This window comes from Ammospiza nelsoni, chromosome 3, assembly GCF_027579445.1.
Source record: "Ammospiza nelsoni isolate bAmmNel1 chromosome 3, bAmmNel1.pri, whole genome shotgun sequence".
Taxonomy (NCBI): Eukaryota; Metazoa; Chordata; class Aves; order Passeriformes; family Passerellidae; genus Ammospiza; species Ammospiza nelsoni.
In genome coordinates, this window is record NC_080635.1 from 12,375,667 (window position 1) to 12,401,018 (window position 25,352).

Below are 25,352 nucleotides of genomic sequence, written 5' to 3' on the forward strand. Positions count from 1 at the left end.
AGCTGCTGGGGGTTAGTTTCCCTCTTTGATCTTCCCAGCAAGGTACTCCTCCAGTTTGCTGCCCTGACAACATAACACAGGATTTTGGGTGGGTGTTGCAACAGCAAGCTGAACCTGGGCACACCCTGAAGCCATCCAGATACTGACAGATCCAATGCAACAGGCAGTAAACAGGGTGACTCCTTCTTTGGGTCATGTGTAATGTGAAACCACACTTCCCACCCACCTTGGGAGATGCTAAAAGTAGACACTGAGCTGAAGAGATGATGGAGCTGCTCCTGTGCTTTGCTTGCACCCTCTGCTTAACAAAGACAGGGGCAGAAAAGTCCAGCCCAGGTCTGAAATCAAGTGTCACAAGCCAGGGGACAGCCTGCCACAGCTGGAGCTGGAAATGCCACAGAATCAACATCCAGCTTTAACACAAGCCAGAACAGACTGTGCCATTTCTCCTAGCAATTCAGGACACTCTAAAATGCTAAACTGCCTTTGGAGGTTAGTATTTCACTTCAACAGTGAGGCAAGTGTTGGAATGAAATGTAGGTGTAACTTGTACTTAAGATCTAGAGAAAAATCCCCCTAGAGTCAGTGAAAAGAGGCCATCAGGCTCTTCTTACTCTGCAACTCAAAACAGGGGCAATCACAGAGTTCTGAGATTAGTTTCTGGTCTGTCACCTCTTCTGCATCTTTCTAATGTTTCTGATTTGACTTGCAGGATTTTATCTAGGCAAAAATAAAGGAAAGAAAAGAATTCCTGCATTTTAAAGTATTGGAGCTATTTTGTAAAGACAGTAAGTTTCCAGCCCCCAGCATTTCAGGGCTGGATTACAGAAATGTGGGCTGGAGACAAAATGCCTTCCATGATCCAGCCTTATCCTTTACCACCACCCCACCAGTCTGAGGAGCAACCAAAGCAGAGCTCAACTGGTGCTGGTGGCTCAGGCTCCCTGCAGCAGGCACATGTCCCTGTGCTGCAGAGAGCTCTCCATGAGCTTCACACCTGAGAGCAGTCCTGGCTCCATCAGGGATGGACAGTGGTCACCAGCTGCATCCACCTGAGCAAGGTGAATGACAGAAAAATACTGTGTGCAAGGAGGCATAAAATACACCCACCAAAAGGTTAACCACAGAAAAGGCATCTCTCTCCTATCTCCCAGGGCTTATGGATGGTACCTGCCCTGCTCCTCGCCCAAATACCTGAAAAGCTACATGTTGTTTATCATCATCTCTTGACAAAAAAAAAATAATCTACCACAAACACCCAAACCAGATATTTACCAAGAAAAGGATGTTTGTTGAAGATGTTCAAGCCCTGCAATGCCCAGCCTCTAAAGAAAACAGTGACAGCCACATCCATGCAAGCAGGGGCCTGCCAAATTAATGTTTGATGTGGATACTAATCCTGCCTCCTCACACCTTTTCTGCTCAGCATCAATTAATTAATAACTCCCAGTGCCATAATCATAAAAAAAATCTAAACAAAGAGCAGGGAGACTCTCCACGGCTTTCAGCCCCAAACCCCTTTTCACCTGAGGTCCTCCTGTGCTGTAGATCAGATGCTGCTCCCTCAGGAAAAGCAACGTCACAGCGTAGGCGCCTCTCCCCAAGCCCAAGGCAGCACCACAGTGCTTAAGATGCAAGGAGCTTCAGCTGTGTCTGCTGAGCATCACTGACTCACAGTCACACCTCCACACCTTCAGGGGCACCAGGGCCCCAGCAGCAACACTGCAAGGCAAGCACGTGTCCCTGGGACTGCTCCAGCATCAACCCTTGATGTTCATCACCACCATTACCAGAGAGCCACTGGGAATCTCATCTGCCTGGCTGATTTCACACATCTTCTCTGCTGCAGCTCTAAAAGAAAAGGTGTTTCAGCTCATGGGATAAACCCTGACACACCACTTGGGTACAGCAGCAGTGTGCTATGTGCACACAGAGCAGGCAATGGTATTTTGGCAGGGTGATGATGTCCATCCATCCTGATCCCATGGCACAAGTTCCTCCTGTTGACTGCAATGCTGGCTCATGAGGCATCTCAAGGCACTTTCCCTTCAGCACCACTCATCAAAAGAAAACCACAACATGTAATTTTTTCCAGTGGTCCAAGCAAGGACAGTGTTCCCCCAGTCTCTGTTGGATGCTGTCCTAGACTCCTGAAGCCCTGCAGCCTGCAGGTATCCAGCAGGCTGATGCAAATATACACACAGAACAATCACAACCACAGCTATGGCCATCCAGAGTTGTATCTGCAACATGATGGGGCACAGTCTGGTGGGAAGAGCTCTGCAGAATAAGGGAGCTGGTGCTGAGGGGTCACCTCTTTGTGCCTTGGGTGTGCTGCTCAGATCTGCTCCAGCAGGCCTTGTGGACAATCCCAGAGCCATGAGGGCACAGCAAGCATGCTCCTGCAGCAACTCTTCCAGCTCAGCACCAGCCAAAATGAGTCCAGTACAAGAATCCTGAAACTGCCCTGCAGTGGCAGCTATGGGGGGGAAGTGGGGAAAAAATCAGCTTTCCTTTAACATGCTGGTATTTTGTTTTGGATTGGAAGTGCATTATGGCAAAGATGAGGATGGACTCTTCCTCCTTTTGCTGCCTGACCTCAAAGAGGTGATTTCACAGCTGACAGCTGCAGCCATAGCCAGGGAGTGTCAGAGTAGAGCCTGCCTTGGGATGCAGGGACACAGAGCATCCATCCCCTACTGTCAGACATCTCGGACTCTTCCAACACAAGAGCTCAGGTTCATTTGAAAGGCTGTAAAACCCTTCATACCCTGATGTAAGCAAATAAACCAGGCTCCTCTGATACCACATGCCATGGACCTTTCTGCTTCCACAGGCACTTGGCATGGAAGGAAGCTGATTGCCTGTTCCCTTTAAAGTACAAAATGCCATCAACAAAGAATAAAAAGGAAAAAAATACAAAATTATCTTGCCCTTTCAGGGAAGCACCCAGAGGCATGGATAGAACATGGGTACATGCAACAGGATCAGCAAAATGAGCTTGTGAGCAGCTGCTGCTTGCTCCAAGAAGTGACACCTGAGCAGCTCATCCAAAGGGGTCTGTAGCATTTCCATCACCTGCCAGATCAACTCCCACGGGGTCCAGGCATGCTGCTGTGTGCCACAGAGTTATTTTGCAGGAAGAATTTGGAGCAGTACCCTCATCTGGTTCTTTTCTAAGGAGGCAGAGGGTAAAGACTGAACTGCTGTTTGTTGGAAATGAGGAAGCTCCAGCAGAGTTTCATGAGGGGCTTTTCTGGGGTGATATTTTTTGGTAAGCACAGTTTCTGTTCTTTAGAATTACAGAGCTGTGCAGTTTCTGGAGCCCTGGGAAACCACTGACAGAGCACATCAGCATCACCTTCCTGGTAGCAGTGGGAGATTCTGCATTTTGCTCTTCCTACTAGAGATGTCACATTGAGCAGCAAGCCATCCTCTGAGCCCAGCAGTACCCATGGAGATGCCAGGGTAAGCAGGGGACCAGGCCGTGTCAAGCTCCTGCCACCCAAATGCCAAGACAACAAATCTGACTGGTAACTCCTAACCCATGAGGCTGGAAAACATCAGAGCATTTAAGGGCAGATCCACAGACAGAAGGAACTCAAACCAGTTTCGATTTCCCTTTCCTGCTATAATTTTTCTGAAACTCATGCCCCCCTCCTTGGACAGAGCCACCCAGGCCTTTAACAGCACTTCTGGGACCTAAAGCAGTGTGTGGTCCCCGCTCAGATCCAGTCCTCCACACAGGGACACTTGAGCATCTCAGTTACCCCATCACAGCACCTTGGGCCACGTTAAGAGCTCACCCTAACACTCAGCAGGATTCAGCACTGGGGTAATTAATGGACTTGCCACATTGCAATAAAAAGTCAATTTTTTTTTTCAGGGCAAAGCTGCTGCTTGTGACAACCCTACCAATTTAATGCAGAAGCAGGAATATTGAGAAGCAGTGGTGTACAAGGCAGTCCTCCCCAGTGCCCACTCAGCTCCAGGACCCCTCTCTGCAGTGAGAAGCTGTCAAGCACTCCAAGCATTGCAGGCATTTCTGATAACAAGCCTGCTACCACCGAGTCTGACCTCCAAGCATGGGACTTGTTTGTTGACTTTCAGTATGTGGTTTGTTAGTTTATTTAAGTCACAGCCAGCTCTTTGAGGAACAAGATGGGGAATGAGAGAGGGAGGAAGAAAGCCACTAGTAAAATCATATAAATCAGAAGAAAGATCTTGTACAGAAAAGAGTATCCTTGACTTTAAGAAGACTGTGTGCACCACACAGAGACACACATCTTATCTTATGACAGATGCTAAAGCATTACAGTCCATTAAATGCAGGGATTAATATGGTTATTGGAAAGCTAGAGCTGTGCTAAGTGTAACAGGAGATCACAAGTGGAAGAGTCAATTTAATATCTGAGAAAGCTGTTGGACTGAGGAACACCCAACCACGCACATCCAGCGTGCCCACAAGCAAGGGCACCTTGCAGGGGACCACATCTGCACCCAGAGGGGCAACATCCCTGCTAGCCAAGCAGGGAAGCTGGTTGGCATCCCATAATCTCCTCTGCTTGCCAGTGCAACTGTACCCATGGCCATGCTGGAAAAGCAGGGAAGGAGGAACATACCCCAGAATTTCAGCACTGGAAAATAGAGAAAAAATAGAGAAAGCACTACTTTAAGATTTCTTCATCAAGAAGAAATCCTCAGAGAGTTATCTGAAATTTCAGGCTGGTTATCGCAGGCTAATAAAATTTTAAGTAAATGGAAACAAGAGTCCTTTGCAATTGTATGTGTGCCACATTTTAAAAGGATGCACCACAGCTGGGTGTACCTAGGTGAACAATAAATAACAAAACCCAGTGACTTTTGTCATCCTGTGATTTCACAGAAGCAGCATTTCCAAACCACCTCCATCTGCAAATAAAGCATTAAGAGGACACGGTGGGATGAAAACAACCCAAACAAAACTGTGCTCAAGAACAACAGAACCTTCTCCATTTCTCCCTGAATTTCCAACCTGCTCCCCCTCCCTCCTGCCAGGCCTCACCTTGCCATGGCTTTTCTCCACCTTTCGGAAACACTTGTTCAAGGAGAGGTTGTGTCGGACCGAGTTCTTCCAGCCGGTGGGGGCCGTGGCGAAGTAGGGGAAGCGCTCCAGGATCCAGCTGTAGATTTCCTTGACTGGCAAGCTCTTGTTGGGGGACTGCTCAATCGCCATGTAAATGAGAAGGCTGAAAGAGTAAGGGGGTTTGGAAGTGGAGGATTTTTTCTCAGGGTTCTGGTAGCAGGACGGTGAGAAGGATGGCACGCTGTCCCCCTCGATGTCGTACAAGGGGCTAACAATGGGCAGGCCCTCGCTGCCGAGGCTGAAGTTTGTTAGCAGGTTAGTACTTTCGTGCAGCCAGTTCAAATTTGTGAGCTCATCATCTGCTGAATCTCTGTCCACCACGGTGGCCTTTGGCTTGCCGGCGTGGCCCGTGTCGGGCAGGCTGCCCATCCCATGGCACTGCCGTAGTCCCGCGGCTTTCTCTGCTCCCGGCGTTTCAGCTTTCTTATCCGGAGTCATCCCAGTGACTGGACCCATTTAGCTTGACTGGTCTGCAACAAAGGAGATGGTCAGAAATCACTGCAAACTACCACAGCCATGCTCAGCAGGAGCTCACCAAACCCAAGCACGGGGCTGCATCATCCCCATGTGTGACAGTGTTCACAGGGGTTCTTGGATGAGGGAAGAGACGAGCATCTAACTCTATGTTTCAGAAGGTTTGATTTATTATTTTATGATATATATTACATTAAAACTATACTAAAAGAATAGAAGAAAAGGTTTCATCAGAAGGTTAGCTAAGCTAAGAACAGAATCTGAAAGAATGATAACAAAGCTTCTGTCTCGGACAGAGAGCCAGAGCGAGCCAGCTGGGCTGTGATTGGCCATTAATTACAAACAAACCAACATGAGACCAGTCACAGATGCACCTGTTGCATTCCACAGCAGCAGATAATCAATGTTTACATTTTGTTCCTGAGGCCTCTCAGCTTCTCAGGAGGAAAAATCCTAAGGAAAGGATTTTTCATGAGAAGATGTCTGCGACACCCATGCACGAACACTGAAGCCACTGGTGAGGGCCAGGGTCCAACAGGAGCCTCCCAGTAAACTCATGAGCATAAATCCCCCTTGGTTTATAACAGAACTTATGGGTAGCACTTGAAAACTACTGTATCTATCTAGAAACACCAATTCAGACATAGAAATAAGAGCTATTTTCATAGCAACACCTGAAACCTCAAAAAAACCTTAACATGTAGGATCTAATCCATTCAGATCTCACACTAACTCTTAAAGTTACTCATTATATTGTAAACTGATCCTGTTTAGAAGTGTTTGCCTTTGGTGTCCAAAGAGTGAAAAAGGAATTGCAAAACTTAAATCAGCATAAAATCTATTTGTGGTCTCGGTGCCAATGAAATCAAGTCACAGTCATTCCCAAGTGCTGCTGCCTGTTTCTACCAGGGGAAGACCTGGCCAGCCTATCTGTTCATCACCTGTGTCCCACAGAGCTGCCTGGGCCCACAGGATCTTTTTCCCCTCCTGCAAGAGTTTGCTGCCCTAACCTGGGCTTCCCTGCAGAGCAGAGAGTGCTGGGACCAGTTCTCAACAGAAAGGGACAAAACACTGGGGGGGCAGCTCAGACCTGCAGGAGCAATGGCTCACCACTTAGATAAAAAAATCCCAAAAGAACAAAGCACTAAAACTCTAATCATAACATTATTATCTGTAAAACACTGCCACTCAATGCAAGGTCTAACAGGCCACCCATGCTTTAGAGGCATCACACCAACAGACACCACCTTGCTTGTACAGTTTCAAAAGGGGTCTTCTAGCAAACTGTGTTATGGGAACAGCTGCTTTCTTCCTGCTGATGTGAGCACTGTACAGATGTAGGGAGTGTACTTGTACACACACATGTACCACACAGACATAAGACACTCCAACCATGGATGCAGCTCATAGCTGTAAATAGCAAAGAGCAAAGCTGAGGTTTGTATCAACTGTAAACAGATCCAACAAAACAACCAGAGAAAAACCCAATCCCCCTTCCAGTTCCCTGTCCCTGTAAGCACTATCATTCTGGTTTCATGCTCCAGCTCCCAGTGCCAGAGCTCAAGATGAGGACAGTTCCCATATCACATCTCACCAGACAGCTCTACACAGTTACTGCATGTTTTCTTACCCCAGCTTGCAGTAAACACTTGTCTCCTTGCTCTTGCATCTCCTCCTACCAAGGGCCCACTGCCTGGCTGTGCCAGCCCCAGCCCCAGGCAGCTCCAGCCTGGCAGCCTCACCATGTCCCTGGCAGAACAGTGCCCAGCCCCTTGTTTTGGAGAAAGGGAGCAATGGAGGAGTGACAGAAAGGCAACAGGACAATCCATGTTATGCTCCCCAGCCCTGCCAGCCCCTGCCTGCTGCCAGGCAGTCATGAGGTGCAGAATTTTGGCCTCCCCCAGGAAACACACCGTGTTTCCACCAGCAATTTTTGTTCCTCTCTTTATCTGCTCATGCACTCTTGCACCAGCTACTGCAAAGCTGTGTTGACAACAGCACCTGAACTTATGCTTACCAGTAGCAGTGCTGGAAAATGTTAATAAAATTACCTTCTGTTTCTTATTTCTATTAAGTGCAGGGATGGGTATGATTAGCTACCAGCTCAGTCAGTATTATAAAAAGAAAAAAAATTAAAGCAAAGTGAGCTGCTCAAATAGCTGGTCAAAAATAGCTTTGCTCTCCCTACGATTTACTTCTCCCCCAAGGCACCAGAGCAGATTCATATTGGCAGTCAGAGATGGCTGCCTTTAAACACAGCCATATATACATATGCTCATGTCACTGCTTCAATCCTTTCTGAAATTAAGGAAAAAAAAAAACAAACAAAGAGCTAGTGATAAAATTCATACAGTGAGACAAACCCCAACTCTGCTGCAACGTGAGCTGCTCTGCTCTCTTTCTAATGATTAACTTTGCCCCCTGGTTGAGCACCTCTTTAGGCAGCTACACAGGAGCTCACACCTCCCAGCCGTGTTTTGGTAATTTTAGCTCCCAGTTCATGTTGCACAAAATCTCCCTTTACAAATCTCCCGTCAGCGTGGCAGATCAGGAGCACACACATGCTGACACACACATACACTGAGGTCACTGAATTCTTTTCTTAGGGGAAAGGGGGCAATGAAGTCTGTTTTCAACACAAAAATGGCCTGGGCACACTTAGTCTGGTCAAAAATATAAGGGAAAAAATAAAACAAGTGATGAAGCTGGCACTTAAAATCAGGCAGATTTTGTGGTTCAATGCACTATTTGTTTGCATGCTACTGTATTACAGAAGAGAATCATTAGCATACCTAATGCCCTACATGAAAATAAAAATTATTTGCAGGTAATATACTTAAATAATAAAAATAAAATTATTAAATATAAAAAGTTATAAATATGATTAAAAGTAAATAATATAGGTTAGTGTCACGTTTCTTAGATGCATTACAAAAATCCACATCTCATTACCTTCCTTTCCTAGTTCACCACCTCACACACCTTCTACATGAACACATGAGAAATTAATTTATTTTTTCTAGACATTATTAGACTATTATTATTAGACTATTATCAACTAATAAGAAAAAAATATAATCACAGGAGCAACACCCATGCCACTGGAGCATATGTGAAGGCACATAAGTGGTCAGATTGTGAGCTCTCCAGAACCCTTCTTCATTCACACAGACCCTTAATGACATCCAAAATCCACAATTTTTTTCCTCTATGTGTGTTCTGACTGCCTATAAACAGCCACAACTGTGAGAACACAGCTTCCAAGATGCCATTTTCAAGATTACCACTTCCAATATTTGGGGTTTAATGGTTTACATAAGGGTCACGGAATCCACCAAAGCCATCTCTGCTGTAAGCTGGCAGGGTTTTGTGCTCAGGGATGACCCAGCAGAAATACCACAGTGAGAGCAAGGAAAGCAAAGAGAGCAAAGTGTGAGAAGGAAAGAGCACAGCAGCAGCTCTCCAGTGCAGATGTTTTGATAATTCCCAAGGGGACTGCCCCAGCCCTGTAAGCAGAGCCAAGAAGGCAACCTCCAGCCAGGCAAATGCAAAATCAATATGAATCAATCACCTCTGAAAAACATGGAAGAGTTTGTGCTCTGCCCATGTGCTTTACCCTACCCAAGAGTACAGAGTGACACAGCACATTGCTCTTCACTGGTATTAACACTTCCAGCTGGAAGCAGAACCTCATGCATCCCAATCCTAAGGAACTCAAGGATGCATCTCCTTGAGCTCCTTAGGAGTTCCATTCATTTTGGTACCTTCAAAAGAAAGGCCAAACAAAGCATTTACTCCTCAAATGCTCCTCACAATGGAGGTGCACATCATCTTGCATTGGTAATTACAGACAGAGGACTATGATTCCAGGGTAAGAAGATTAAAAGGCTGCCAAGTCAACTGAGGCTGCTCAAATAAAAGTTAGGGTGCATAAGAAAAGAGGTGAGAGACACAACCTTCTTCCAGCAGTGTGATTTTTGGCATCACATAAAAGCCAGGAGCAGACCTCCCTGCTAATCCATGCCAGTGCAGCACCCAGAGCCCAGTGAAGACATGCTCCTCCACAGCACTCACAACCCAAGCAGCAGAGCCCAGGTCTGAAGGGGCTGATTAAGGCCAGGTGTACCAAGGCAACAGCCCAGAGAAGCACAAACAGATCAGAGGGAGCTCCATTTTTGGTAATATTTTTTGCAGCCCTCTCCCAAACTCACTAGGGAGCTAAGTTTGGGGAAGGTGATGAGCACTGAAAGGTCCTCAGCCTAGCAGAGCACACCGGGGTAAAACCAGGTTTGTGTGCTCCCACAAAGACCCCCAGCTATGATTGAATTTTGATGGAAGACCTTCAGCACTGCTATGTTCTGCCACAGGAGCAAATGCTTTGATGTGTGAGCATTTAATGAAGACAAAGCTGCTTTAATAAAGGCCAACCATTTAACAAAACTGGAAGTCCACTTGAGCAGATCCTCAGGAAAGCAGGGAAGCACTTCTCCCTTCTTGGGAGAAGTCTCAGCTCCAGCAGAATCCAGGCCAAAGCTGCGGCAGATGCCACCATCCCAGCAAAGGTGACCTCCTCCAAACTCAGCAGCATTGCAGGTGTAAGTGTGCAGGTATCATTTCAATGGTCACCACGCTTGGACTCACTGAACTGGCAAGAAAGAATTCAGCCTTTTTGTCAGAAGGTGCCCCAGCCTTGTCCACACCAAGCTAGCATGAAAACAGAGCTGCTCTTGCTGCTTGATCCTTCTTTACAGTGGCATCAGATGAAAGGTGCCCTTTTGGCACCTGCACAGCATCAGTGCCCCAGGTTAGGACAACCTTCTCCACAACTAAATGCACCTTTTTGTTTCTGCAGGACCAGCCAAGCAACTAGGTCACCTCTCCTAATAGTGGGAAGACCTGGAACCTGCCAACAGGGCAGAGATTTCCCTCCAGGTTTAAAAATAAAAATAAAATCTTACCGTGCATTGCCCAAGTCTGAGGAGTGGAACATAATTTTATCCAGGAAAAAATATTTTCAGCCATATCCCATTAATGACAGCAGCTCTGCACCCACTCTTTGCACACCAAGCTCAGGGTGTGCACCCTCAGTCACAGAGCCAGGCAGGTGTGCTTCACACACAACTTCTGTCCTGACACAAACAGGCTCTGTAAGAGGATTTAAGACAATTGGTACCTGCTTTTGCATGCAAACTACACCAACAGCAAACTCCTCTATTGATTTTTCATATTCCCTTGCATCTACAACACACATCAGGGCTTGTCCTGCCTCAAATACATCAATATGTGTTGTCAAAACAGCCCAAGAATTAGACACATAAATGACTGGCACTGCTCACCTACCCAAGCTGAGGATAAACTTCCAAGTCATTGGGCACATAGCACAGCACCAGCTACAAGTCTTTGCACGTTGGAGTGAAGAGCAACAAGAAACCCAACAAAAAACAAACAAATAAAATGACCCAAACAAATAAACAAACAAAAAACCCCCTCACACTAATGCAAACCCATCAATAAAAAGCACCCATCTGCCTGACCAGGAGCATTAAAAGGATGACACCAAACCACTTTGCCCCCCACTAATTCAACCTTTCCCCCATCACCTCCCTTGTCTGGGGCTGCCCATGCCCTGCACACCCCCCAGCCCTGCTGGAGGTCAGCTGAGACCCTCCCCCAGCCCTGAGGAAGGCCTATATTTGATTATAACACTGTATGATGTCTGTATCCAAGACAACTAAAGGCATTACAGTCTTCCGAGGATAAAACCACCTCTCAGGCACAGATTTCAGCGAGCTGGGACCCAGTGTCTGTGGAAGAGATGAACCCCTGGGTGACAAAGGACATGCAGAGATGCTCCCAGGGGCAGCACCTGCAGCAGGCAGGGCACTTCCTGCTCCTCCTGGCCTGCAAAGCTGAGGAAAATTAAAAATAATGGGTTTAAAAAAAAAACATTAAAAAGGCACTTATCACCTTCTCAAATCCAGACTGAAAATAAAACCCTTCAACCAAAGAACTGGACAAGCCAGAAGCTCAGGGGCTTCATTTGAACCTTGGCATCGGTGGGCTCAAAGAGGAAGAGAGGTTTTTCAGGAATTTGCAGAAATACTTCCAAGACTCTCATGTCAGTGTTCTCCCACACCCTGTGATATAATTAAAGGCAGGGTGGGGAAAAAAAGTAACAAAAACCAATTCAAAGGTTCAATATTAAGGAAAGTTAAGAAATCCTGCACTAGGGAAGGGATTAAACAAAACCTTATCATAGCCCGAGAAAGGGCAGGGAGCAAGAGGAAGATTTCATCTAACTTTTTTTCTTAAAAGTTTGCATTTTTTAAATTAAATACACACATATGCACACACATAAGTGGTTTGTTTGAAACAAATATCTGAAAGAAAATGGTATGTGAGCTCAGACATGCCCTGATCCCAATCCAGACCCTGTACATGACCCAGAGTCTCTGGGACATTTATTCCACTTTGCAAATGTGAAGCTTTTCCAAAGGCTGCAGTCACTGCTGGACCTGGCTCCCCGTGCCTCAGATTTAAAACATGCACAGAACAACAGTCTAACAGAGAAATTGGGACATGAAAATAATATTAAAAAATAACAAACCCAAACAAGCACTGAAATTTAACTATTAAGAAAAACCTTTGGTAAGACACAAAAAGGGGAGGGGAGGGAAATAAGTGCTTTCAAGAAAAATGCTTTACAGCCAATAGCTTTTCAAGAGATGCTTATGGGTCATTCTCCTCAAATTCAATACTGTGCTTGCTAAGTGGACTAAAATGCAAAAAAATGTAAACCACTGATATGTTCACAAGTGAGCCATTTGAGCAAATGACTTGCAGAATAATTCTGATTAATTCCCTTTCCAGGGTAACCTTTCTTTGTGTTTCCCTACCATCCTCTTGAAACAGAAGTGAACACAGCTACATTTCAGCTGGTGTCAGTACCAATGTACCAATGCTAGAAAGCATGAAGCTATCTTTTCCACACAGCTTTTCTGCCTTTAAAGAACCCAAACTCCTGATTCCCAGTGAAAAACAACAACTTGAAGCTTCACCCCAAGTGACCCTTCTGCAAGATTTAACTGGAAAGCCCCACTGGAGCTGTATCACAAAACCACACTACCAGGACAACTTGGTGACTGCAAAGCTGTCCCCACCTGCTGCTTCCCAGCTCCTGCTCACAAAGTGAAAGATTTCTTCCAGAGCCCAGGGAAGGCAAAGCAATGCTCTTCACTGTGCTGACCTCCCTGGCCAACCTGCTTTTAATTTTATTCCACCAGTGTGGAATTTGGCTTCCTATTTAAACAAAGAAGAAAGCAAACAAAAAACCCTCCTATTTTTGACTGCTCAACATCCCTAAACCAAACCAGACTGGCTGATAACTGGTCTGGGGATGATCCTCACTCACCAGAGGATGAGGGATGAGTGGATGCTGCTTAGCAGGAAACTTCCCAGTTCCCAGTCCTTCAGCTCTACTTCATGAAACTTCTCCGGGTGCTGAGCTCTCTTAATACCCAGTACTCAGCTTTTAGGCAACCATGAACTTGCCCCAAATCTAAGCACAACAAAACCCAGTGACACTGCTGAAAAGAAAGCACAGGACCACACTTAAACTGGGAAACTAAAAGTAGTGACAAACTGCAAGGTAGGAATGTACTGGAAATAACCTGAGAGAAGACAGCAAGACTGAGCGTGCAGAAGAGTAGGGGTGGGTGATGATGCCTGCAGAAGTCAATTTAATGGAGTCCCTAACATTCTCCAACCCTTGAGGAAAAAGAAGGGAGCACTAAGTCTAGTCCGAACATTTCAAGAAAACATTTTGAACGCACTCAGCAAAAAGAACAAAAAAGTCAAAATTCACATCATTGACTTTCAGTCTAAGTATTCCTATCTGCACAAATTACAGGCTTATCTTAAAATGGTCCTGGTGCCCCTGAGCAGCCACTCAATAAAATGGGTATCCCTGCCCCAAACACAGCTGCCATGTTTCCCAGCTGCTGACCACACAGGCCAGCACTGAGCACCCTCCCAGCCTGGAGTGATCCAAGCCTCGTGCTCCCACAGCCATAATGTTTTACAGGGAGCAGGCAGAGCACCAGGGGTCATAAAGATGCTGGCTGGCATCAGGCAGTACTTCTTCCATTCCATGTAATTTATTACCCAAGCACTGCGAGCTGTCTGACCTAAATTGTATTTTGGAAGCACCATGGAACATCACTGTGTGCCTTTACCCAGCACAGTGAGATGCAGAGCTCATGGAACTGGTGCCTTTACCCAGCACGATGAGGATGTGAGAGGGAGAGCTCATGGAACTGGTGCCTTTACCCAGCATGGTGAGGATGTGAGATGGAGAGCTCGTGGAACTGATGCCTTTACCCAGCACGATGAGGATGTGAGATGGAGAGCTCATGGAATTGGTGCCTTCACCCAGCATGGTGAGGATGAGATGGAGAGCTCATGGAACTGGTGCCTTTACCCAGCACAGTGAGGATGTGAGATGAAGAGCTCATGGAACTGGTGCCTTCACCCAGCATGGTGAGGATGAGATGGAGAGCTCACCATCACCCAGCACCATCACCAAATCAGCAGGTGCAACGCGCCAGGGAACAAACACACACCTATCACACATAAAGATCAAGCCAGGAAAGAAGTGAAGCAGCATCCCAGGGGTCTCTTGTGTCCTCTCTGGCAGCCACTGGATCTGGAAAGAGCCCAGATGCAGGCACAGGGAGCCTCCCCATGTGGACAGGGTTTGCAAGCAAGCACTTGTTGAGAGCAGAGCTGGGCTCCACCATGAGTCACCCCGAGCTGCAGGAAGTTGCCCAACACCATTTCAGTGGTGGAGTGGCAGCACACGCACACCGGGATGAGGCACTCACTGCCTCCATCCACTTCCCTCAGGAAAAGTTACCATCAGTGGAGAGACTTCCTTACACAAAATGCACTCATTTACCAGGAGGGGAAGAATGGCAAATGCTCAAGGAGCCAAAGGGAATAACCCAGAAGTTGCTAAAAGGTTGTGAGCATTCATCGGGACTGCTGACAGCCATTTACTAATGGAGACTAGAGGCTGCTTTCCATCCATTTCCATCCATCCATTTCCATCCAAGGTTGCTTTGCACCACAGCAGTGCAGTAAGACTATCCCAGAGCAGGGAACAGCATCAAGAGGTGCATGGCAGCAGTGGCTGAGGGCACACTATCACTCCTCCCAAAGCCCATCCTTTCTGCCACCTCGCTGGCTATAATCCCTCTGTGCAGCTCTTTCTGATAAGGTATCACAAACCTGCACATGGAAAAAGCCTTGAGAGCCTGGGGTACTTCCTCTTGTAAATACCAGCTCCTTTTAACCCCAACAATGTGTAGGCAGGGTGGAATCGACAGAGCAGGAAGGTGGAATTACAACCCCAGTGAAACCAACATGAAAACTTGTGCTGCTTTCTCACCAGTTTGAACCATACCCATGCAGAGCATCTTCAGATGCCAAACTACCTCATTCACCAGAAGAGTTTGCTTTTGCTCAACGTGTCGGGTTTTCAAGTCTATTGCACTGAGTGGAACAGAGCCTGTTGTTAATAAAGATGGAAAAAAATCAGCCTGACATGTCCCTAAGCCTCTGTCTTGTTTCCAAGGCACTCCACTCACTTGCCAGGCAGTACTTCTCCTTCAGCAGGACCATTACACACACCTCTAGCTGCTCCATTACTTACTGGACTGGCACATCCTGACACAGAGAGTTGCTGGCAATGCTGGTGCCCTCAATCCCGAGCTCTCTGGAGGACACTGAAAGGCTCCTCAAGCAGAAATTCTGTGGGGGCTGGAGCTGTTGAGGCAGCACACTCCTTAACTGGGGCCCCTTTTAGACAAAAAATACCTTACTTCTGGGCTGAAATATCCCTGAGGAGGTCCTTCAGCACAGCAGCCCCAGCAGCAGCACCCAAAACAGGTCACAACTTCATCCTCTGGTCCAGACACTCCCAACAAAGACATCAACCAAGTTTTATCCCAGCAAGGTCCCTGAGAGTGCTCAGGGCCACAAGCCTGGATTGATACAGGGCCAGTGCCTCCAACTCCCTTCAGGACCTGCAGGGCAGCCAGCACAGCATCTCCACCAGAGTCTGCAAGTGTAGACATTGCACAGCAGCACTGATCAGTTCATGGGCACATCTGATAACAAACAAAAGCACAGAAAAGTCCTATATGTATTCCAGGCAACTCAAACACACGAAGTGAGAATCACCACCTCCTCTCTGTTTCTACAAAAGTTAAGTGGCACAGGTGGACACAAGTGAGCCCCCAGCAGAAGCTGATCTGCTGCAGCAGCGTGGCTGAGCTCAGAGATAACACGCCCTGGCACCCGGCTAAGTTCACCAGCTCGAGCCCTGGGCTGCACTAATTGCTACTACAGAGCTCCAGCTACCTTCTGCAGAGCTTGGGAAATGCGAGTAGGCACCTGCCAAGGGAAAAAAAAAACCAAAAAAACAAGCAGCCTTCAAACTACTTCAAGTTTTCTGACGTAAGATAATGCCAGCTGAATTTTTCTTGCATAGATGTAGCATCACACCAGACTTTAAGGAGGGGAAAAAAGACCCCAATCCAAGAAACACAACTGAAGTTAAATGATTCATATGTCAATATATTACAACCCACCTATTACTAAATTTGTCTGAATGTAAGCCCACCAATAACAAGATCTGGAGAGTGTCTGTGTGCATATATACACATACATAGGTGGTAAATTATATATAAAGTTATCTTGATTTCATAGATTAGGCACAAAGCTAATCAAAATGCTTTCTCAGCATTTAAGTCTACCATAATTCAGCACGTTTAACTCCACATTCAGAACACAGCATCCATCCACAGGCAGGCACCTCGGCGGGAACATGAGTTTATCGGGTCCTCTTCAAGGTTTATTTTATTTCTTTGTTCCTTTTACTATTTGTTTGGGCCCTGTCATAATCCAAACCCTCACCAACAAAAGCCAGTTTCCGCTCGCACAGAACCTGAGCACAAGCACGCCGGTGTGTCCAAGCAGGGCAAGGCAGGAAGGCAGTGGGATGCTGCTCCGCTGCTGCCGCCACCAACTCATGGCCCAACTTCACCAAAAAACCCCGAAAAAGACGGGAAAACTCCGAAGGGCCACGTGCAGATCCCAGCCTGACCCCGAGCACTCCGCCAGCAGTTTCCTGGATTTTACCCCAAAACGCGGGAACCCCGGAGCGCCTCTCCCGCACTGCCCCCAGCTCCGCAAGCCACGGACGCTCCGCACATCCCCGGGGGCTTCCCGCCGCTCGGGGGAACGAGGCCGAACGCGCCTTTATTTCACCGAGGGAAGCGCCTGGGTCCGACGGGGGTGACCCGGCGGCGAGGGGCACGGCGGGGCCGCGCTCCCAGGTGCCGGCCGCGCTTTCCATGCCCGCAGCTGGAAGCGCGCAAGGAGCGCGGGCTGGCCCCGCCAGGCAGCGGTGAAGGAGGGGGGATCACCCGCGTACAGCCCGCGGGAGGGAGGGCGGAAGCTTCGCGGGGCCGCGCCGGGAGGAGGAGGAGCCGCGGGTGCACGGGGACCCCCCCGTTCCCACGCACCGGCACCGGGAGCGGCTGGAGAGGGGAAGCGCCGCCTCCGCGCGTTGTCCCCACGCGGGGAATGAGGGGACACAGCGGCCACACCGCCCTCCCCCGCCCCGCTTCCCCGGCACCAGCGGGACCCGCCGCCACACTCCCCGCGCTTTCCCCCTTCCCCCACGAAACCCTCGCGGAGCGTCGGGAACAAAAAAAACTCACCCCCCAAACCCAGGGGAAAGGCGAGAGCTAAACCCGGGGGAGGCGCGGGGGCAGCCCGGGCAGGCGTGGGGCCGCGGGGGCGGCGGGCGCGGGCGGCACTCACCGCGGTCATGAAGCCGCGCGGCCGGCGGCGGACACAATATGGCAGCGGGGGGATGTGTCAGGGAGCAGCTGCTCCCTGCGCAGCGGCGGCGGCGCCGCCCTCCCGCTCCCCATGGCAACCGCGAGCAAGCACGGCCCCCCTGCCGCCGCCACCGCCTCCTCCTTCCCGGCCGCCTTCCCTCGCTCCCGCCCTCCCCCGCCGCCGGCACCGCCTCTGGCACCGCCGGGGCCGTGAGGGCTGGGAGCGGGTGAGGGGCTGCGCGCCCCGCCTCGGAAAAGTTCCCTTTTCCCCCCCAGAAATACCACGCTTTCTAAATTTTAAAAATTTTAAAATAGAAGTGCAGAAACCCTCCTTTTAGTTTCACTTCCCTTCTTTATGTATACATATATGTATACTTTTTTTTTTTTTTTTATCCTCTTGACAAAAATGAAGCCGCCGTGTTTGCCCTGCCTTGCAGCGCGTGGCCGGCCGCTTGTGCTTTCGGCTTTCCAGGGCAAGAGCTCTGCTGTTCGCTCTGCACGCACTTGCAGTTTTACAACATCATAAAGAGGAAGGACCCCGGGAAGTTCCTTGTCTTGTTTCGGAGCTGATCTTCCACTAAAAAAAAAAAAAAAAAAAAAAAAAAAAAGGTTTAATCACTTTCCCAAGGTTTCCTCACCTTCTGAAGGATACAGGTGAAGCTTACCTCGTGATAATTTTTGGGAATGCGTTTCAAGGAAATTCCTCCACTCCACCTTGGGAGGAACTACTGGCTGGGTTGTTTCTTTTTTTTTTATTTGAAACAGTTTCAGACAGCAACCTCTTGGGTTTTTTAAGAGTAAGGATAGATCAGGCTCAGGGTTATAGCAGGCAGATCGAATCCAGTGACAGGGAGGCTCCTTCCACTGCACCATGAAGCATGGCCATCTTCAGAAACAGAGCCCAACCACAGATTTCTGATCAGAATAAATTATTCTCAGCAACTTTCATTTAGCTCCTACCTAATTTTCACTGATTGATTGCATTATGATTCTTTCATCCTTTTCTTTTTCCTTTCACAGCCTCAGAAGTTCGCCAGGGCCTTCCCACCCTCTCGGCAGACAACAGAAGTGCACTTGTATTAATTATGTATTGCTGAAAGCATCCTCCATTCCCAAATCATTAAAAATAGACCTAGCACTGCTGGTACCAGCAATGCTTTGCCCGTAAGAGGCTCTTTTGCCTGAATTGCTGTCCCTCTGAAGGTGCACACCAGCGTGCCTTGTGTGCCCTGCACCCCTCAGCTGCCTTGGCAGAGGCAGGAGCAGGGCCCAGCACTGTTTGCCCGTTGGGATCAGGGTGTGTTGCTCTGACTTTTGCCCTGCTGGGCGGCAACCTGAAAGAGAGACGTTTGACTCCAGGATCCCTCCAGCTTCAATTTATTAGGTGGAAGGTCGAGTTTGGGCCAGCAAAGGTGGTGTCTGTTCTCAACCTTTGGTTGCATTTACACCCTGGCATTGAAAGTGCGTCTGCTCACAGGTTCTTTCCACTAACCCCTTAAAAATGCAATCTGAGTTCAATAGGAATGCACACTCTCTCACCCTTTAGTGGGAAAAAACACCACAAAACCAAACAAGAATTAAAAAGATAAAAGCTGTAAGTGCCCTGAAGTCAACACCCCCTCAAAGAAACAAAAATGAAACTTGGCCTTTGAACTGGCATTTTATTTGAACCAGCTTGGAGCACAAAACTTCAAATAAAATAAAGTGTTTCTACTCTTCCTGAAAAACATTGCCACCTTTATCTTCCTCAGTCCTCCCTATTCCTCAGCATCCCCATGCTAGGTCTTTTTGGCTTTATGCCATACTAGATTTCTACATTGGTAGATTTTTCAAAATCTACCAATTTTTCCTCAATGAAGACAGTAACCAAGATTTGAGGTTTTCTGGAGCACCTTCTGCATCTCCAGCTCCAACCACAGTCACCTTCACTCTTTGGCAGCCCGTGGACTCACTGGAGGCTGCAGCAGTGCATCTGAGACAGGGGACAAAAGAAAGTCCAGCCTCTTAGAGAAGCTTAAACTCTCTGCTTCATGTCCTGCTCATCCCTGTAAGGCTCAGCAGGCAGAGCTAAGCCTCCCAGCCATGCATGGACACTTGCAGTGCTGCAGCAGCCTGTCTGTGCAGGGTTAGAGGAACTGTAGCTGGCCTGGCCTAGTGGGATGCAGAGAATTTTTGGGTCATCAGGCCTACACTCACACCTCTCCTGATGTTTGTCCCTGCCTGTACTGATTTCCTGACTGGCAACCTCAGTCAGCATCAGGATGCCTCAGTTAGTGCCCAGGCAGCAGGCAGATGATCAAGGGACCTGTGTTTGTCTCTGCTCAGTGTCCGCACCACATTTGATCCCTGCTTCCTCTCACCACAATCCATTTTCCTGCTGAATTCTGCATGTGATTAGTGAGAGCAGGGGGAAGCAGGGGATGGAGGGCATGGGCAGAGCCAAGGCCATCGGTGTGCATTATATCACCTCCAAGAAGCTGAAAGCTGCTTGCTCCACATTTCAGCCTGAAGGCATTAACTCATTTTGTCCTGCAGTGTCCCCTGTCCCAGGATGGCTGCTGGCAGTCTGAGCCCACGGGCCACCCTGGTCTCCCTCTTGTGCCATCTTAGTTTTCCACTCAGAGCTATGGAGGGAAACCTACAGGGGAACAGCAATCATGCAAAACAAAACTCATCCAATAAATATGACAAGGACATGGGGCTATTTTCCAGCACAGACCTTTAAAACAGGTGGGACAGACATTAGTCATGGTGCTCTGTGTGGGTCCCTGCACGGTTCCCCATCACCTCCTGCAGCCCCCCCGAAGGAGGTGTGGGGAAGATGGACTGCAGGAGCTGAGGCAGGTGCTGAGGAGGTGGCAGGAGGTGCCCTCCACCGTGCCTTTGTCACCTCCTGCTTTGAGCCAAGACAGACTCCCAGAGGCTGCTGGTGCCTCCTGGCCCAGCTCCAGGCTGTCCTCGAATGTCCTGCCCACTGAAGGACAGCCGTGCCTGCTTTGCCAAGGCAGCTGTCATCCCTGCAGCCCTCCTTCCTGCCTCCTGCCTGGGTTCTACCAGCCTCTGTCTGTCCTCTCCTCTTCAGGGCACTGCCATGGTTCTGGGTGATTTGCCATCACCACAGGTGGTTGAATGCAGGAAAAAGCTTAGAAAAACATGAAGTGTTTTTGTTGTTTGGGTTGTTTTCTGCTATGGGCAGAAAGTCAGGCTTTACACCTCTCCCATGTCAGGGTCAATATCCTCTGATTTCCTCTCATTTCAATGCAAGATATGGATGGAGAAGGGGCATGCTGGGAGAAGGCTCTCTGAGCCTTCATGGAGCACAGCCATCCAAACCTGTCCTGTGGAGGACAAGCCCATTGAGAGGATAACCCCTGCTTCCTGGCAGCTGCAATTTCCTTCTCCTGAGAGGAGAGGGCACAGCAGGGACCCTCCAAGGGATGCATTGCTGACCTGTGCCACCCAGCACCATGAAAGCACCTCCTCTCCCGAGCTGTCATCTAAAGCACAGAGCATGTTCTGTGCTCCCAGGCTGCTCCCAAGAGTGTGGAGAGCAGGGAAGGGTAAGAAGGGAACTGCTGCAAAGCAGAGGGGCAGTGCTGGAGGTGCAATGCCATGGGTGTGTGCTCCAAGAGCCAGTGAGCCCCAGATATTGTGCTGGGATTTCTGCCACACGTGTGAGCAGTCAGCCAGGCTTCATGGTGTCTCAGCACTTCTCCTCATGAAACCGCAAGCCCTTTGATCCTGGTGACCTGCACCTGGTGTATCACCCTGTAAAGAGCTGGCATAAGAGTTAACAGGTTAATCCATCTGGGAGCAGCATTGTCTCTTCCATGGGAGCACACCAGGCTGCTGTTCACAGCTCTGGCGAGCTTTTCTTTTCTTTCTGCTCAGGGATGCTGTGAGAGAAATGCTGGCCTAGCACTGGACACCTGCTTCTTCTAGGAATTCTCGTTGCAGGTGGCATCTCTGATTTGCATTGACAGCCCTGTTTGAAGAAATAACTTCAAAGGCACTTCCTGTGACTCCAGGTTGGTGTGCCTGCCTATGCAGCTCCCACACCGTAACTCTCTGCTTGTGGTTTCTATCTGGCTCCTGCTTTGCTGTCTCCTACCACCAGCCTAGTTTAGCATTTGATCTCTTCCCTAGCCCTAGGCAAAGCCACAAGGGACATGGTGCAGTTTGTGGCTCACAGCATTTCTTCTTCCACCACCCTGCTGCCTGCCTCATTTGCTCTCCCTCAACTCTGTGTCCTGAATGGAGTCAGTGCTGAAGTTCTTGTTGTACAGACAGGTCCACAGTCACTCATTTTAGGGACTGAATATGCCCTCAGCTTTTTCCTTTTCCCCTTAGCAGCTCCTCCTAGGACTGAGGGTCTGTTAGTATCTGCCAAGACCTACCTTTCTATAAACATCTCACCAGTGTAAATCCAGACCTCAGACAAGCAGGTAAACCATAAAGGAAGCTGTAGAGGGAATGTTACCTGTAAAAACTAATATTTAGATGATTCTTAACCATACAACCACTGATTGGAAAAATATGCAGTGTTGGTTGCAGTATGTCATACGTCCAAGAACTGGATTAAATGTATCAAAATATTAGGACTTTTCAATATCAGATCTCCAAAAATGTTTGTAGAGTTAAGAAGTTACCTTTATCAGAAAGAAACTGAGAATATTTCTGCCCTGGGAAACACTTTGGGAATATCAATCCTAATTGCACCTGTTTGTGTGGTATAGCTTATGCTAGCTCAGTGAATGATGTAAGCCTAAACCTGCATGAGATGGTTTTGCAAAAACAGAATAGTGATTTTTTTTTTCCAGTTTAGCTGTGTAACTTGAGGGTAACTTTTTTGTTTTGTTTTGTTTTTGTTTTTTGGGTTTTTTTTTTTTTTTTGTTTTAATCTTCTAAATAATACAGCTGGAAAATACACACAAGGAGACCAGATAAGAGGCAGTCTCATTTGAAAGCTTGTGCAGAAGAACTTATTGAAGAATGGACAAATCAATCATGGAGCAAAGCAAATGTGGTCTACCTTAGCAAGACATCATATATTTAGCACTGTCATCTATTTACTCTTAAGCAGGAGAAGTTTGTCTGTAGACTTGTTATCCTCAACAAAAGATGAGGAATAAAATCAGCATCTTAATTATTGGAAAGAATCATGCAGTGCTGAGAGGTAACTTACCTCCCTCTCCTTGTGGGTAATACAACTACCTGACAGAAAATAGTAGCAATTTCCTAAATAAGACCAAGTCAATTGTTTTTGTTCTGCACAAACAAAAAGATTCATGCCTTTTAGTATCCAGCCCTCTATGTAATGTGCCAGGCTGAATTACCCAGAGATACTTTGTTTTGAAAAGAGTGCAGAAATCCTGCAGATTTAATTGCCAATAAATCAGCATGACCTACAGTCCCTGACACCTTTTTTTCACAATGATCTTTTCAAGCAGAAAATGAAGAGACTGATTTTTACAGTGTGTGCATACTGCCTTTGGAGAGATAAGAGCAGTGACACACAGGCAGGTTCCTCCATTAAAAGCTATCCTAGATAATGAAGGACTCAATCAATGGTGTGTTCTGTTTGCTTTCTGCTTATTTTCACCTTATGTTATGGCACTCTCTTTTTGTTGTGATTAGGAGAGTAGTTGCTTGTTTAACAATTGGCTTTCAACTTGTCTTCAGCAGCACTTGAAATGAATTTACTTGTGGTTCATTATTGTGCTGATGCTTTAAATTTTAAGACAAATGGCAGTAGTTCAAATTCTGATTTGAGGTTAAATATCTGACTGAGGACTTGGTAGCTTGAAGAGAGCCTGAGTACTTTTAAAAGAAACTGTTTTGATTTCAATGCAAAATATTCATTGTGGTGCCTCTCAGTAACAAAGTTTTATGGTTTCACATTATTGTTCAAAATAAAAGGTATGATTTAAAGCCCAATGAAAAACCTGAAAGCTACCCCCCAATCTTTCTGCACATTATAAGCTTTACTTCTCATACCAGCTTTTGCTTAGCCTGTCTTTAATACAAATATCTTCAAGCATTTACAAGTGCTTAGCTTCAAAACACCAACTGAGGCAGCTGGTTATTATAATCTCCTCTAATACAGATGAGTTCATACAGGAGGGGCCTGGGAGGGGAGCAGCATCTCATCATTGTGCAGTGGTGGGCTGGGGTTCACATCTCTGAAATAATCCCCAGAGAGATTTGCTTTCATCCTGCCATCAGGATGTGTTTTGGCTGAATTAGGACAGCACTGTGCTGTTGGATGTTTTTGGGCTCATGTTACAGGTGATGCCATCCTCATGGTCGGCCAGAGTAATGCACAAGCTTTCCAGGGCTGGGAGGACAGGTCTGGGACATGCTCTCTGAATGTCCCCTTTGCACATGGCACTTACAAACCAAGGAGCACCTGGCATGGGACAAAGCGAGGCAATGATCAGCCTACCAGCTCCTTGTGTCTTCCTGGGTACTTTGTGCAGTGGTTTCAGCCAGGACAGAGTTAATTTCTTCTCAGTAGCTGTTGCAGTGCTGTGTTTTGGATTTGGAATAAGAATGGTGTTGATAGCACACTGATGTTTTGGGTTTTGCTAAGTCATCTTTGTCCAAAGGCAAGGACTTTTTTCTTTGTCTCACATTCTGTCAGTGAGGAGGTACCCAAAAAACCTGAGAGGGAGCATAGCTAGGACAGGTGATCTGAACTGACCAAAGGGATATTCCACACCAGGGAACATTATTCCCAGTACATAAACTGGGGGGAGTTACCTGGAAGAGGGGACGATCTGGGTTCAGGAAGGGGAGGGTCTGGCATCTGTCAGCAGGTGGGGAGTAACTGTGTTGAGCACATCACTTGTTTTTTGCCTTTTAATTATCATTCTTATTCACCATAATATCTGAATTTTACTGTATTTTCCATTATTAAACTGTTCCTATCTCTCTATTAAACTGTTCTCAATCTCTCTAACCTATGAGGTTTACTTTGATTCTCCTTCCCATTCCAGTGGGGTGGGGAGGGGGGAGGGGGTTGAGGGAGCAGCTGTGTGAGAGTGGCTTAATGTCCAGCTGGGCTTAATCCACAACCAAAGCTTTTATGTCAAGAGATTGCTGTGGAGTTATGCCATCACTGGTATCAAAGTGTTGATTCAGGCAGCACAAGCTACCAGTTCCAGTGACTTCAGGATATGATATGAGCTCCTAAGAAGAGTAGTGTGGAGTTCTGGTCCTTCCTGTCTGTGGCCAACATGGTTTCAGACTCCAGGTACATTGAAAATTGTGGGTTTGCAGCCTGGTTCAACAGGGAATTTACCCTTTGTCTGAATCTCCCCCCTTTCCTGAAGTTGCTTGATAATTTCTCCATGAAAGAGAAACTCAGGAAATGTGGTCCTTGTGTGAGGCAAATAGAAATGGCTGGTCTGGTACAAACCAATTCCCAATGAATTTTTCAAGCAAGCTAAGAAATTCACTCTCACATGGATGATATTCCATCATGAAGTGAAAAGTCACAGCCTGTTCCAGTCAATGATTTCAGACAGGCTCCCTGTCTGGAAATGTTAGAGAGATAATGGTCAAGGACCTTGAGTCTGGTTGCTGCACAGTCTCTGACAGTCAAAACTATACTTTTGTTAAACATTCTTTTTCAGGGGATGAGCACTGAATCCCTTATCCCCACATGCTGGGGGCTGGTATGGCTCCTGCTGGCTGTTTCTGAGGGGCTGCCTTGGAGAAATGGAATGAAGGCATACCAAGTAGATAAGGATATTGACCTGTGACATTGCCATCACTCAGAGTATAAAAGGCACAGGAGAGAAGGGTGGTTGAAATAGCTTCTTTATTCTGGAGACAAAAAT

The 25,352-nt window shown here is 47.5% G+C and overlaps 1 protein-coding gene across 1 annotated transcript in view; it reads right to left on the reverse strand.

Annotated features, from left to right (window-relative positions):
* Positions 1-17,440, reverse strand: part of FOXN2 (forkhead box N2) — a 30,765-nt gene extending 13,325 nt beyond the window's left edge. The window contains exons 1-2 of the mRNA XM_059469202.1: positions 17,386-17,440; positions 5,045-5,595 (exon numbers count right to left, since the gene is read on the reverse strand). Coding sequence (XP_059325185.1) covers positions 5,045-5,581 — 537 coding nt within the window. The 5' untranslated portion in view covers positions 5,582-5,595; positions 17,386-17,440. The remainder of the gene's footprint in view (positions 1-5,044; positions 5,596-17,385) is intronic.
* Positions 17,441-25,352: the final 7,912 nt, after the last annotated feature.